Source organism: Caenorhabditis elegans, chromosome I, assembly GCF_000002985.6.
Source record: "Caenorhabditis elegans chromosome I".
Lineage (NCBI taxonomy): Eukaryota > Metazoa > Nematoda > Chromadorea > Rhabditida > Rhabditidae > Caenorhabditis > Caenorhabditis elegans.
Window position 1 is genome coordinate 7,979,979 of NC_003279.8, and position 15,035 is coordinate 7,995,013.

General features: G+C 35.2%; 2 protein-coding genes and 2 non-coding genes across 8 annotated transcripts; 3 read left to right on the forward strand and 1 right to left on the reverse strand.

Annotated features, from left to right (window-relative positions):
* Positions 1 to 252: 252 nt before the first annotated feature.
* Positions 253 to 4,780, forward strand: H05L14.3 (RING-type domain-containing protein). Its single transcript, NM_001350368.4, has 8 exons — positions 253 to 327; positions 1,574 to 1,762; positions 1,983 to 2,225; positions 2,430 to 2,609; positions 2,659 to 2,799; positions 2,845 to 3,001; positions 3,417 to 3,937; positions 4,235 to 4,780. The coding sequence occupies exons 1-8, from the start codon at positions 259 to 261 to the stop codon at positions 4,370 to 4,372; spliced, it is 1,638 nt and encodes a 545-aa protein (NP_001337285.1). The 5' UTR covers positions 253 to 258; the 3' UTR covers positions 4,373 to 4,780.
* A 130-nt stretch (positions 4,781 to 4,910) lies between these two features.
* On the forward strand, positions 4,911 to 13,183 carry H05L14.2 (RING-type E3 ubiquitin transferase; the record flags this gene model as incomplete). 5 transcript variants are annotated; one of them, NM_001373131.2, is made up of 13 exons in its annotated part: positions 4,911 to 5,058; positions 5,109 to 5,170; positions 5,326 to 5,608; positions 5,663 to 5,743; positions 6,414 to 6,548; positions 7,080 to 7,218; positions 7,261 to 9,122; positions 9,309 to 9,623; positions 9,892 to 10,318; positions 10,738 to 11,162; positions 11,210 to 11,602; positions 11,850 to 12,456; positions 12,546 to 12,737. In NM_001373131.2, 11 exons carry the CDS (start codon positions 5,358 to 5,360, stop codon positions 12,735 to 12,737), a joined length of 4,827 nt encoding a protein of 1,608 aa, NP_001360419.1. The 5 variants fall into 5 exon arrangements, with proteins under 5 accessions (NP_001360419.1, NP_492199.4, NP_001368637.1 ...); NM_059798.7 differs by having other exon boundaries at positions 4,926 to 5,058; positions 5,335 to 5,608; positions 11,204 to 11,602; positions 12,546 to 13,183; NM_001380787.1 differs by lacking the exon at positions 4,911 to 5,058 and having other exon boundaries at positions 5,152 to 5,170; positions 5,335 to 5,608; positions 12,546 to 13,182.
* Positions 13,184 to 13,316: 133 nt separating this feature from the next.
* On the reverse strand, positions 13,317 to 13,601 carry C54G4.11. Its single transcript, NR_050282.1, has one exon. It is a non-coding gene; the product is annotated as an Unclassified non-coding RNA C54G4.11 (non-coding RNA).
* Positions 13,458 to 13,601, forward strand: C54G4.12. The gene has a single exon (NR_050283.1). It is a non-coding gene; the product is annotated as an Unclassified non-coding RNA C54G4.12 (non-coding RNA).
* Positions 13,602 to 15,035: the final 1,434 nt, after the last annotated feature.

The window sequence follows — 15,035 nt, forward strand, 5'->3', positions numbered from 1 at the left end:
TCTCTAATGCACATATCGTCATATCATCTCAAATGAAAAGTCTAGTTTTACCCGTCTTTTTTAAATCCATAATGTCTGTTGCGACTTTGGTTCAGTATTCTTTTTGAATATTTTCACCTTTTAAAGCTGTTCAATTAATTTTTCAGAACACTTTTCACGTTTTACTGCTACATTCGAAAAAAGGATATGAAACCGAAAAAGAGGTGAGTTTTTCCAGTAAAAGCATCTCACGGGATTATGGTTTTCAGAAACCCCCAAATGGTTGTGAGAAGAGCTGCTACAATTTCATTTCTTCGATGTATGCTCTCAGATATTTATTCTCCAATGGTAATTTTTAAACTTTTTTTACAATCTATTAGGTTGGTCAAAAAGTCTTTGCAAAATTTGTTTGTTTCTTCATTGCTCAGCGTTAATTTATTTTTTTCCAATTCTGTTTTTTTATTTGCATAGTACGTAATGTGCATGTTTAATATATTTGAAAAAACTTTTGGGTGCTGTTCAAAATGACCGAGAATTTGCTCGCCGAACGTCACGCCCTCCGAGGGGTTTTCTGTACGAGTTCCCCCAAAGCTGCAATTGCAACGAAGCTCGTCGTAACATGTGTGTAGTGTTAGGCAAGAACTCTGTCACCTTTAATACCATGAAGTTTTGGTTCGAAAAGTTCACGAAAAAGAACTACGATCTCGATGATAAACCAAGATAAGATCGCTCTCGTTTGAATATCGACGAGGATATTTCGAGAGCCCTGGAAGATGATTCAAGAGCAACGTCACGCGAACTTTCTGCGACTCTCAAGCATCCCCAAAGAATCATCATCAACCATCTCCAAAAAACCGGAAAGATAGAAAAGTTCGGTCAACTCGTTCCTCACAAATTGTCCGATTCTCAGAAAAATTGCTTTGTGACCTCTCTCTTTCGCTGCTCACTAGGAAACGAACTGGGTTAAAGATATCATTACTGGAAATGATAAATATATATATATATCATTCATTCACGTCTTCAAGGCAAAACATATAAGGGGAAAGCGTATACAAATAATAAATGGGTATTGTATGTTAGCCATACCAGGAAAAAAGAGTGGTACCCGGTCGAGGAAACCGCGACACCTGACCTCAAATGAGAACTTCACGGAAAAAAGTGCTTCTCTCAATTGGGCGGGACAGTAAGGGTGTCATTTCCAGAGAGCTTCTTCCAGACTTTGCTACAATCAACGCTGGCCTATACTGCATTTAATTGGAAAAGGTGGTCCATGCTCATCGATTACATCGCCCTAGAGGATCAAAGTTGTTGCTGCTCCATGACAACGCAAGACCGTATACAACTTTTAAGACCCGCCAGAAGCTCCAGACAGTCGGAATCCAAATTTTGTCTTACTCATCGTATTCGCCGGGCTTGGCTCCTACTGACTACCATCTGTTCCGCTCACTCCAGAATCACCTTGCCGGGCAGAAGATTCATGACCCATTGAATCTTGTTCGCTTTGAAAAAATACTACTTCCAAAAAAAAATCAAAATTTTGCAAAGACTTTTTGACCAACCTAATATATAAAATGTTTACAATGTTACATTTCAGCAAGTTGCATCAGTTAAATTTGATGCTCGTCTTGATTATGGAATGGACAATGAGGTTATCGAATTATTTGAGAAAATCATAAAAAGATTTGGAAAACTGAAGAGAGATATGATCCCGTTTGAAATTTTCAAGCTCGTAACACTCTACTGTACTTCACAAGATATCAGAGGAATACTTGGAAATACTCAGGTAAATATTGAATTTAAAAATATTTACATTTTTGAACATATGATACTTGTAGAATTTCTGAACTATTAAAAAAAAACCTAAAACCTTTATAGATTTTCCTTTGAGTTTTTGAGCTAGAGTTTTTCTTAAGCTCAGAAATTGGTCATCATTTTCGTGTAATTTGCTCAACTTCTTCTTTTTTTCTTTGATATCTCCTGATCAAAATTTTAATAAATTTCAGATTCCAGAAATGAAACCATCCTATCGAAACACGCTCACAAAACTCGAAAAAATTCGAGAAGAAATCATAGATTATCAGAATAGAGAACGGCCACCAACTGAGCCCCACATGAAGACATTTCTCGATTTTATTCTCAAAAAAGCAGTTGAAAATCATAAATACTTGGAAATGGTGGAATATGAAAAAGATGGGAATCATTTGGAAACTTATATTGATGACTTATGTGACAGTGCTCCGAAAAAGGTAGTCGATTTAAAAAATTTAAACTATTGAAAATATTTTTTTTTAATCTTGTTTAAACTGCCTCCAAAAGGAAAACTGCAAAACCAATCGGCGCCGTTCCACTTGGTTTAAAGTGAGCTAACCGCTGATTGGTCAGTTCTCATGTTGGATGAAACTGAAATAGAACTTATGGATGATTCATTATTTTTACTGAATTTCTTTCAGGAGTTGTACGGTGGTCATCCAGGACTACAAGATCATGTTGTGTTTCTGAAGCCAATGGTTTGGACTGAACGTGGATATGCAATCTCTCCAGACTTATTCACAATGTATCCTGAACTTGAAACATTTTTCCGATCGAAAATCGGAATGGCTTTTTATCAGAATTATATGAAATATATTGGGGTATTTTATCTTAGTCTAATACACTTTTATTTAAAAATCAAAGTTTCAGAACAAATTTCCAAATATGCAAAACAAGATTCTGGATCATGTGAATGCATTCGCCAGTCAATATTTCCAATGGATGGTTTCAATGGTTAATTTCCCAAATAATATTCCGGCTGATGTTCGTTGGAAGTATGCACCTATGGAAGTAAGAATATCACGTAACAACTTACAAAACTAATTGAAATTTCAGACAAATTATTCAAGCACATCAACATTCAAAAAAATTCTTTTGCGTTTTTTCACTTTTTTCGAAAATGGTAGAATTCGACGAAAATTCGTTTTTCTTCACGAAATTCTTGTGGTCTTTCAAAAATTGGAAACACTGAAAATTTCATTTGTTGGTTCAGGTGAGATTGATGAAAATGTATACTAAATGATAATGGTGTTAAAAATTTAAATTAGCGTTACTGTAAAGGTCCGTGTTTTTATGTTTGTATCTGAAACACCACAAAAGACAAATATTCAAAAAATTATGGAAAATATTACAATTCTGGTTAATGTCCCTTTTTAAATTTTCCAAAATGAGAAATGCAAGACCAATCAGCAATTTGTTCCGCATGAACCAATCAACGGAAGTGGGCGGAGTCGAACGTCGCTGATTGGTTTAATTGTAAGGGCTCAGCACTGATTGGTACTACAGTTTTGGTAATGGAGAAAATTCAAAAAAATAAATTTTCTTGATTCCCTGATTCTTCCTAGATTTTTTTGTTTTTTGCGATATTTCAACACTTGGAATACTTTGAAACAAAATTTAACTTTTAGATCCAATCAAACTTTCATCAAAAACCACGGAATCTCCACTTGTTCATGAGATTGCGGAGTTTACAAACGCAGAACATGTAATGATGATGATTCGTAAAACAATTCCAAATGCTGAGGATTCTATTGAAATTTTGGATTCCGAATTGCATGCTATGGGAGTAATTGATAGAAAATGTCTTCCAATTGTATCTCCATACAATACTCATTGTATTCCTTCTCCACAAGCATTCCAGAGAATCGTTGAAATTCTTATAGACGAGGTTCAGATTGGAAGACGTATTCCATTGAATTTCCGATGTCTGGAAGTTCTTATCAAGAAAATGGAACGAATTTTCGTTGGAAAACACATTTTTAAAACGATGGTCGACAGAAATATGGTACATGAGTTGATCAACGAAGCAACAGAACTTATGGAAAAGTTCAATGGGAAGTTGAAAAAGCCAAAGGGATTGTTGGGTGAAATTACACCGGATTTGTCGGAGCAACAGAAAATTGAAGCATTTTTAGATGCTTATGATCAGGTAATATTATACTGCTTCGAAAAATTACGTTTTTTTTCTTTCAAAACTACTGAACCAGGTTTCGACGCGACCGTAAGTTTTGGGTATACTGTAGCCCCACACGGCTATTGCTTATTATGTTTTCATTGTTTATTTTCTTATTTTTTTCCAAACTGCTGCAAGTAAATCAAGTGAGAAAAGTACACTCTAAATTGGAAATAATAGTGAAATAAACAGATACAGTACTCTTTAAAGAGGCATACTTCTTTGCGTCAAAATGTCTAGACCTGGTACCGTTTTCACACTAATATTTTTCAGTTTAAACCAATGGTATCCCGCAATGAAATGATCCCGATTCCAGAGGATTTTGAGCTAATGACACCTCCAGGAGAACCTGACATGGATTTCGTGCACTTTCAGATTTGTCCACCAACCAACGAAGATCTTCGTAATTAGGAAATTATTTTTCGAAGTCAGATTTCTATAAAACATAGTAAATTTCTACTGGAGACTTCCGATTATCTCAGATTTATAATCAAGATCCTACTAAATATCTCTTTTTCGTTTTATCTACCTCACGTGTATTCCGAATCGTACCCTTTGACCTGTAAGGATAAAGTATAGAAGTATAAAATAACGCCGCAATATTCAAAAAAAGTTTTCTGCAATTCTGGAAACAAGCGACACCCGCGCCTTCTGAATACCTACCTCTACCTTTTACTTTTTGTCTACCTGAATACCTTTTACTTTTTGTAACTTTCTCACATTTCCGTTTGTTTGAAGCTTTTTCATTAATGAAAATTTACATAATCCGAAAAATTGAATTATTTTGTAAAACTAATTGTTGAAATGATTCAAGTGTATATTTTAATTTTGTTTTTATATGAAGAAAAACCAAATTTATTGTCGTATTTCAAAATATTCGTTCGATTACTGTATTCCATGCGAGACCACACGAAGCTTGTCGGCCGTGAGCCTTCAATATCGTATTGACAAACACTTTCGTTTGCGACGAGCTATCTTTTTAACTATTCCCTGAAATCTAAATTTTACCAACTTCTGAACAGTTTAAAAACAATTTTTATTGAAGATTTAATATCAAGGAAGTTAATTTCAAACTTAAAGAGGAAACAATATTCTGGGTAAGCCATTGAAAATAATTTTAACTGAAATTACTGATTAATTTTTTCAGAAGCGGCAATTTCGGTTCAACATTTTCGAGTGGAGCAGAGAAAATGGGAAACATACCAGACAGTACGTAATTTTAAAATATTTGCCTTCGCAGATTTTTTGGCGGGAATCTGTTTTTATGTTTCGAATTGCCGCGAAATAGTCGGTAATGTAAGAACAACGGTTCCGTTTTGAAAAATTTATTTTTCATTTCAAATCGTATTTTTAATTTAATTCAGAATTTTCAGAACTTCTCGACTCGCCATCAAACATGGGTTCATCTGATAGTGAATCCAATGATTTTCCATCTGAAAACTCCGAACAATGTTCTGTTTCATCTGCCGATAAAGGCATTTCATCTAATTCTCAAACGAGTGATGTCCCAAAAGGCAAAGTTATAACGTTGCCGGATGGTACCGTTTGCGTTTCTTTAACTGTTAAAATCTCCGAAGAAGAATCCCATAAATTAGGGGAATTGGAAGCAAAAAAGGAGAATGATGAGCAAATTTTAGAACCTTCAACGTAAGAAGAAAATCCGAGAATCTCTGTTCTTTTAAATATTCAAACTTATTTTAGAAGTGTTTTATTCGAACGAACTGCATTTCCGCCAGTCGATTCACGAAGCCCAACTTCTCGATTTCCAGGTTCGAAGAAAAGGTAATAAATCATATTTCAACCCATCAATCCTTCTTCTATAAGTGGATATTGAAATTATGCATATTTTTATTTTTGTGACATGCAAAAAATCTGCTCTTTTAATTTTGAACACCTTTTTCTCCTTTTTTCAATTTTTTACAACATCCAGCAGAATAGAGAAGAAATATGCAAATTTTCTAAAAAGAAATCGTTCTTTTTTATGTCATACCAGCCGTGGACCGCACCTTCGGCGCGGCCCCCGACTTCTGGGACTGAAAATTAATTTTTTATGAAACTACCGTAACCCTACAGTGTTCCTACCGTACCACTATTGTACCACTACAGTACCCCGACTATATCCCTACACTAACCCCAAGTCACTATCCCTCCAGAAGCCAAAACTTCACAGACTACAAAGACTACATAGACTACAAACTATGGACACACAGAATAAGCGCTTTATATATAGTAAATGATATTTCAAAATGCTTCTTGATTTCGCATAGTGTTCGATTTTAGGTGAATCATTTTGAAAATGCCTCATTTTTTGACGCCCAAGGTTTCACACAAAAAATCTCACTGAATTAATTTATTCTTATTTAATTTCCGTTAATTTGTTTGTTCACAGAGAAACAAACAATTATTTACATTTCTAAATTGAAAAAAATAAACGAGAAAATCATTTTTCCAGTAACCTGATCACCCGGCTGAATGTTAACGAAATTCATTCTTTGAAAAAGTCGTTAATGGATCTTCTCAAGCAAGAAAAAATGAGTCAGGAACAACGAGATGATTCGGATGTTGACGATGAAGAATCTTCTGTCGAGTAAGTAATTACTGTAATAGAAAATTTAAAAATTGAATGCAAGATTCGTTTTTAAAAGAAAAAAAAGCTATATAATATGAAGAGAAAAATATTTATACTCTAAAGTTTTTTGGAGACACTTCTTCAAAGGGTTATATATCTGAAACTACAAACTCCAATTATTTACTGAAATCTATTTTTTCTATTTTTCTATGCTCTATTACTAAATTTTGATTAAAAATATTAGAAGAACAAAGTATTCCATTTTTTCTGAATACTTTCGCGTAGATTCAATAGATAACATATGATTAATCAGGTGATAAAGAGACACTTTCATACTCTTTTGTTAGTTGTATGGAATAAATTTGAATTGATCAGCTCTTGGAATTCCCACGTCGACTTTTTCTTCCCTTCTCGTCTCTGCCTATAATTTCAATCGATTTTCTGACTTTTTGGTGTCGCTTTTTGTTTTCTGTTGAGTTTTCCTAATATGAATGAGTTTAAAATTTCAGAAAAAACACATCTCAAAATACAACTTTTTGAAAATTTCAGATCTTCCGAATCTCCTTGTACAAGTAGCATCACTATAAGTGTAGCATCTCCAACTGATCCTGAGGCGAAGAGACAAAAAAAGAAGGAAAAGAAAAAGGCTCGACAACTCAGCAAAGAGCAACAGATTAAAAAACAGCGGGTATGTGATTTTCCTTGTATGAAAAAGTGTTATAAATTTCAGCTCGAGCGTGCAGAAGCTGCAAAACAGAGAGAGCTAAACTTGGCTGAGCACAAAAGACATCTGGCAAAGTACGCAGCGCTGGTTGCCAAGCCGACGGTTGTGAAGACTGATGAGCAACCGAATAAGAAGTCCACACAGCTTCAACCACGTGTAGAGAAGACAGAGAAAATGAACATTTCCGTGGTGAGCAGCGACGAGCAAAAAGTGGAAAACAGGACTGGCTCATTTTCATCTCCTTCTTCAACTCGCCTATCTAATTCTTCTAATATTCCGTCTTGTTTTGCAACTCCTGATTCACCAGATTCGCAACTTCAGAGCTTTGTTTCTAATAACAGTGATTTAGACGCTGATACTAGTGTTAATCTATCTATAACAACTGATGGAGTTCATCTGATGATGTGTGTAGATAAAGCTGCTCAAGGTGTCGTCGTTGAAGCTACACACGTTGGAGAAAGTGAAAATACTATTGAAGTTGTTGAAGACGCTGAAAAAAGCTTCGAAATCTTGGTTTGTGGGCAACGAAGAAAAGTAACTCCGTTTACTCCACGCAGGAAACAGGACTCAAGCTCCGGAGATGAGCAACCTGCTTCTGAATCAACTTCTGCTTTTGACATACCTGAACATCCTCCAGTTATTGTTCCTTTTCGTAATGCACCGATAGTATATTCAAGTCAAACATCAAATATTCCACAAATTCATCCTCCTCTTCCACCACCACGATTCCTTGCAATGCCAATGCAATTCTCTGGTCATCCTCCACCAGTCATCATGGGACCACCAATCATCAGACCATTCGGTGCACCTCCGCCTCAATTTATTCCAATTCAATCCAACTATGGACGTCCTCCACAATTCCCGCCGATCGGTGTTGTGCCTATTCCAATTCAAAGATTGCCAATGCAACGAATGTCGGGACCACCAGTGATGATGAGCCGAGGACCAGTGTACTGTTCACAACCAGTTCCAATGCATCCGATGCAACAAAATGTTCAGAATATGCAATCATCATCACGACAAGATTTTGGCATGAACGAACGGCTGCTGATTCGTCCCAATCAAAAACCACTTGAAATAACTGCTCCACCGGTATCTGCGTCAAATAGCTCAAAAATCGAAAAGATGGGGAAAGTCAAGAGACCGGAGCCGAGAAGGAAAGAAATAATTAACGTGTCGAGAGTGTCACAAGTTAGGAACAATGGGAAAGATCTGGATCAATTTAAAACCCAAAAAGATACCGTGCCAGAAACAAGGAAACCCATAAATGAGTGCAAAGAAAGTGAAAAATCCGATATTGTTGTTGCTAAAGATGTGGGAGTAGTTGAACAATCAGAAATTGTGTCTCAACCAGAAAATTCAAAGGATCTATCAACATCAGCAAATAAAGAAGAAACATCAATTGTTGAACAAGTTGCAGAAAAATCATTGATTGCTGAGAAACCAGATGTTAGAAGAAGTTCAAGTATAGATTTGAATGGTGATTTAATTGAAGCTGTTGTGGCAACAGTTCTCGATGATTCTGATGATGAATCACCTATTCCATCTACTTCAGTCAGTTCAGAATCTGTTCTGGATTCTACACAATCAGAAGCTCAACAGGATGCCATCAACCGTGTATTGGGGTTTTCGAAGCAATGCGAAGAAACGAATTTCAGTATTTGGACGGGGTTTGAGAATGAGTGTCCAGAGCCAGTGATTGATATCAATGATAATGTTCTAGCGGCAATTTTGGAGCCAGATGAAGAGCCGAAGACTGAAGAAGAGAACGATGTGGTTACGGAAATTGAAGATAAAGCGCGTGACTTTGGAGAATTTCAAAAACCGACTTTATTAACAATTTGTCAAGAAGTGGAAGCATATTTTAGGTGGGTTTAGTGAACTTGCAAACGAAATTTTGAAAATTTTTCATCTTCGCAAATTGTAAAATTCATTTAATTCAAAAAAAAAGTGACACTGAAATTCGAGAAAATAAAGTGAAATTTCGCTTGAAAATTCAAATTAGAAAATGTTAAACAATTATAGAAAACAATGTAAGTTTAAATAAATTTCAGTGAGCATCATGATGAATACGTTGGATCTGTTGTTGATGATATGGAACTTCGAAAAATCTTCAAAGAAACATACGGTGGTTCGATTCCGGAAGATCACAAACAAATTATCGAAGAAGTTTGCTCATTTCAACCTGGATATATTCATGTTTTTGATGCACTCATTGGCAGTAAACTCGAGTTCACGTACACGATAATGTCAAATATTGATAGAAAAATTGAAAAAGAGAATGATCGTCTCTATCAACACTATTCATCACGGCCTGCTGTCGATGGTGTCGAGAATTTTTACGAGCGATTCGAAAAAGAAATTTTACCGTAAGATTATTATTTTTCTGTTTTTCGCCTTTTTTCTTTGTTTGGGTACTTGTTGAAAAGATTTCTCGTTTTCGGAGAAAAAACGTTTTTTCGAGTCCAGAAAAAATACATTTTTCGTCCCCAGCCTGCTATTACAGTACCCCAATCCTATGCCCCCACTATCTCTAACTCATTATCCTTTCAAAAGTTGAAATTATATAGACTACAAACTATACACTTTATATATAGTTAATTATTTAATGAAGGTGAGAATACTATCATTTTTCAGAGAAGTTCTTCCATTCATATCTGGCAGATTTATATCAATTCGAACATTCGTCTCTATCGTTGAAGTAGTAAAAGATAATTGTTTGGATGCAATCGATTTATATTATTTGGCAGCATTGGTGTTTGGAACTCGACCATTCTTTTCACGATTCAATGGAAAAATCAAACAATTGCATATTTTTGAAACTGCAGGAAAACGATGGATTAGTCGGCCGCTGATTGATGAGGAACCACGTTTGAGATCATCCCAGAATACAAAAGAGAGTCGAATGGTGACAGTCTTGGATTTCTTGAATCGACTGAGACCCCATATAGACGATATATTGCAAGTTCTTCCCGATACAGTTGTCAATGGAGCAGAGTTTTTGAGTACTGCTAAATTGGTTTGCGGTTGGCATGATGATCACGAGGAACGTATTTGGAATAAGGTAAAAAATAATTAGTTTTAATTTATACCGGTCTCGCCACGACTATTTTGTCAAGAAAACCAATGGGTGTGTGCCTTTAAAGAGTACTGTACATTTAAAATTTAATTGGAATTTTGAATGATTTGTATTTTTTCGTAAAAATTGAGTTATATATTAAATATCTGAAATAAAACAATAAAAACACAGATTTTAACAAATATTGAGAATAATTGATGAAAATTACAGTACTCTTTAGAGGCGCACACTTGTTTGCATTTTATAGTTCTGAGAGTTCTGTATCTTTGGCGCAAATTTTTGCGTTTGTGTAATACTGCTGTTTGAATTATTTAAAAAATAATTTTAAAAAAACTTTCATAATAAAATTCTAATTTTATTTTTTAACAAATTCAAAAAAAAATTAATTCCTCTACAAATTTCAGATTGTTCACGATCGATCCAAATTTCAAGAATTCTATGAAGCGTACAAGCCATTTCTTCGAATTGAAATACGAATGGGTACAATTTACCTTCGAAAACTTACTTATGAAGATGATGACGTGGTTTTTGGTGATGGAATTTCCATAAATATGATGTCTTCTCCTTATTTTACAACACTGAAAAGTGTTCTTAAAACTGATGAAAGTATTCAAACTGGCGAGAAGAAAAATGTTAAATTTGCGGCAATTGATGATTTGATTGTTCATGATGCTCCTCATCCCACAGATGGTTATTCAAATAGATCAACTCAATCTGATAACTTTGAAATGAATCAAATATGGGATCTTGAGAAGGAAGTGATTCGACAATTGAAACGGGATAATATAACTTTTGCTGAATTTATCAAATCCGAAGATGCACGTGAAATGTAAGAGTGTAATTAAAGAAATATGTTTCAATATCATTTAGATTTAGGCATCAGTTTCTTGCTGACACATTCAAGAAAATGGATTTAAAATATTTTGCATTCATTCTCGAAAAAGCAATGGTCGAATCTCGTGAACAATCATGGAAGGATACTATTCAGTTGAGATTAGCTGCAGAAGAAGCTCATCTTCAATTGGATTTGGCTCGCGGACAGTTCAAGAAAGAATTTGGTGACTTGCGTGCTCGAATGGAAACAATTTCTCGTTTTGAAACATTTGAAGTTCAAGTTTCGTCTGAAAGTAGAATTGAGCAGTTACAAGGACGTATTGATGAACTGATTCGGGAGAGAAATAACCTTGTAAAAGAAGAAATCAAGGAAGAGAAAGCCTTGATGGAAAGGCAAATAAACGAAATGAAAGCCAAGCATCTTCAACAGACACGGTATTAATTTTTTCCAAATCGATTATTAAAATTTTTCTCTAAATTTAATTTTATTCCTTGAAGGATTACAATATTTTTGTTCAAATAAATTAGTAAACTGGCCAAACTGATTTGTAAGAACATTTTGAAATGCATCCCTTATTTCCTAAAATTTCACTTAAATTTTGCATAAAAAGTATAAATAGCTGACTATGTAATTCAGCATTATTTATCCACATTTCAAAAAAATTCAGAATTTTAATTGCAGGAAAATGGCAGACGAAATTCTTCGCCTGAAGCAACAAAGTGCACAATTAGCAACTGCCAGAGATGAATTATTGAGAGGAATCTCCGAGCTCGACAATAATTCTCAAAGAAGTGCTCCGTTGAATATTCCTGTGCCGACAGCCAAAGAATTTCCTCCTCTCCATAGAAATCCCCAACCAGAAACTGTAACCATCTCAATTGTATCTTCCAATATCGCTTCGTGCTCTTCATCTCCTTCTCCACCAACATCTCCAACTCTTCCGATATTATCAGAAGCTCGCCGCCAACTGAAATTAACTCAAAAGTTTTCTGCGGAATTTGATGGCGATGAGCTCCGTTTCTTTGCACGTGATCTCTTCGAATGGTATAACTCTACAAAAGCCAATCACAAAGAAAGGAAAACCGCCGAGAAGCAGCTGAAAGAGTATGAAGTGGCGCTGGATTGTATCGAGTGTGCAATTCATGAGAATTTGGAGATGTTGAAGCTTGGAGTCGTCGAAAATCTGAGAGTTGTTCCTGATGTGCCGATGCCGTTCTCTGAGACTGTAATGAAGAAGATGTTCCAATGCAGTGGATATGAATTGGATGTTGTTACTGAGAGAGAGGAGGTGAGATTTTAAAAAATCATTACAAAGTTATTAAGATCTATGAAGAAAGTACAAATTTCCTCTATTTACTGTTATTTTATCACTTTCAGGTTGTAGAGGAGGAAGACGGTTGCTTGATTTGTACCGAAATTATCGAAGAGGCCGTGGAGACAGTAACCTGTGATACATGCACACGGGAGTACCACTATCATTGTATCAGTCGATGGTTGAAGATCAACTCCGTGTGCCCACAGTGTTCCCGTGCTTTGAAAGATCCCAATGAGTATCCATGCCTGGAGTGATTCCTAATTTACCTTTTGTTTTATTGCTTAACGGTGGAGTAAATAGCGTCGTTTTGAAATTTTGCTTCAAATGGCAAAGAATAGACCGTAATGACGAAATATTACTGTTTAGCTTTTTAACTTCTAATTTTTTTCTGATTTTTTTTCCAATTTTGCAAAAACAAATGATTTCAAAATGACTCTACTCCATCTTTAAATTACCACCACCCCCTATTCCCGTATTTTATTATTTCCCCTTATTATTACAGTATTTCTTCCACTTTTAAATTTAAACTTGTATTCAACTTTACCATAAGATTCTAGACCCCGACCCCGCTTTTATGTTGTATAGTAGTATTTTATTATCCCATTTTTGCACCGTTCCCAACTTTTGTATAGTATCGTTGAATGTTCAGATCGTTAACTTGCACTTTTATATTCGCTTCCATAAATTTCATTTTGATCAGCTGCTCATTTTTCATTTCTATTTATTTTTTCATGTGCCCTCGCACTCTCACTTCACATTCTCATTATTCTCAGTCTAGTGCTTCTTCTTTTATTCCGTGACGAAATAGTAGAAGGCGTTTGTTTGATTGCCTCTTCTATTTTATTCTTCTTCCAATCCTTTTTTTTGCTTCATTCGAGCCTTTTATACCAAATCTGAACCGGAAATTCCAGGATGAAGGCGAGAAACGGCGCGGGGGCACCATTCTTCTTCTCCGCCCCTTTTCTCTAATTGCTTCTTGTCACTGCGTATCTTCATCTTTGAATACTATTTCCTCCGTGAGCTCTTCCTCAGACGTGTCGCCTTCTGGGGTCTCCGGATGACACATTCCGATGGGGACGGGCGGGGGTGACATGCATTTATCATTGCCCCACGGAGAGCCTTTCCGTTTCTCTTCAAAGCACGTTTGTGAGTATTGAGAAGAGCAGTGAGAGGGGCTTGGAGCACTCCTTTTGTTTTATTTTCTGCTTTTCGATGTCCAAGAATCTATAGCAGTTGTTTTTTTTTGGAAATGCTACTTTTTGGTTTTGAGATCTTTTCCGCATACCGTTACAGTATTGCGAATTTTTAACTTAACTGAACCGTAATCGGCGCCCAATTCTTATCAGAGCAACGCATATTGTAGTAGCCGAGGTGGAAACACGCTCTACCGCCAAATGAAAACGCCCCGCCCCCTAAAGCTGGGTCTCGTTAGGTATTTTTTTTAGAAAACAACATTAAATTCAAACCATTTCAATTGTTTTTTGCCAAATTTATTTTTTTCACTCATCTTTCGTTTTTAAAACGTTTCCTTTTGCTTTTGAGCACTTTAATGTAGAAATTGATAAAGTAGAATTCAAAATATAATGAAACGATCTTATTAACTTTTCATGCTAAAACAGCTGTCATCACCTAACAAGACCCAACTTTCGGGGGCGGAGCATTTTTATTTTGTGGTGGAGCGCGTTTTCACCTGGATTTCAAAAGTCGCTTATCGCCCCGTAATAGCTGTTTTCTAAATATAAATAATTTCCATTCAGAGCGAGCTGTACGAATGATTGTTTTATAAAAGTATTAAATTCCCAATAGTTCATAAAATTAAGTTCTTTAATTCGTGAGATCAAGTGCACTTTAAATTTGATGAAAACATATTTAACAATGAAGCCACTGAAGATCACATGAAATTTGCGAAACATCAATTGCTAGACTAATAAAATCACGAGTGCTCTGGTCTTCTATTCATCTAAAGGAAAAATTATTTTTTAATGAATTTTTGCTGTTTATTTTTCAGTATCAAACAATTTTGAATCATACAAACTTATAGTCGGATGTTCAATTCGTAAATGTGAAGGTTTAAAAAAAAATTTGTTTAACAAATCCTTTCATAAATTCAGTTTCACAGTATCAATTTTGAAATAAAATAAAACAAATTATCTTAATCTCCACAAACTGCCAAGTAATGGGCAAAGCCTATTTGGAAAACTCTAGTCTTCCATTTGCATTTTAATTGGTCATGTTTCAAAAGTTTTTCTACAATTAAAAACGTTACAACTACACTTTTTTGTCTTCGAACCAAGAAAAAAATCAAAACGACCTCCACTCTCATATAATCCACGAAATCCTAATCTTAATCTCCTTTTTCTTTTTGCTCCCATAACTATTGTTACAATTTTCTGAGTTATGTATTTTTCTATGAAAATGATGTAACTCTTTAGTCAACTATTACTTTTTCTATTGAATAAAAACGGGAATTCATTCAATTAAATGTCTTCCTGTTATTTTAATTTTGCCACTGCACAAGTCAATTTCCGGTTCGCTGAGTCTGTTTTACGGGT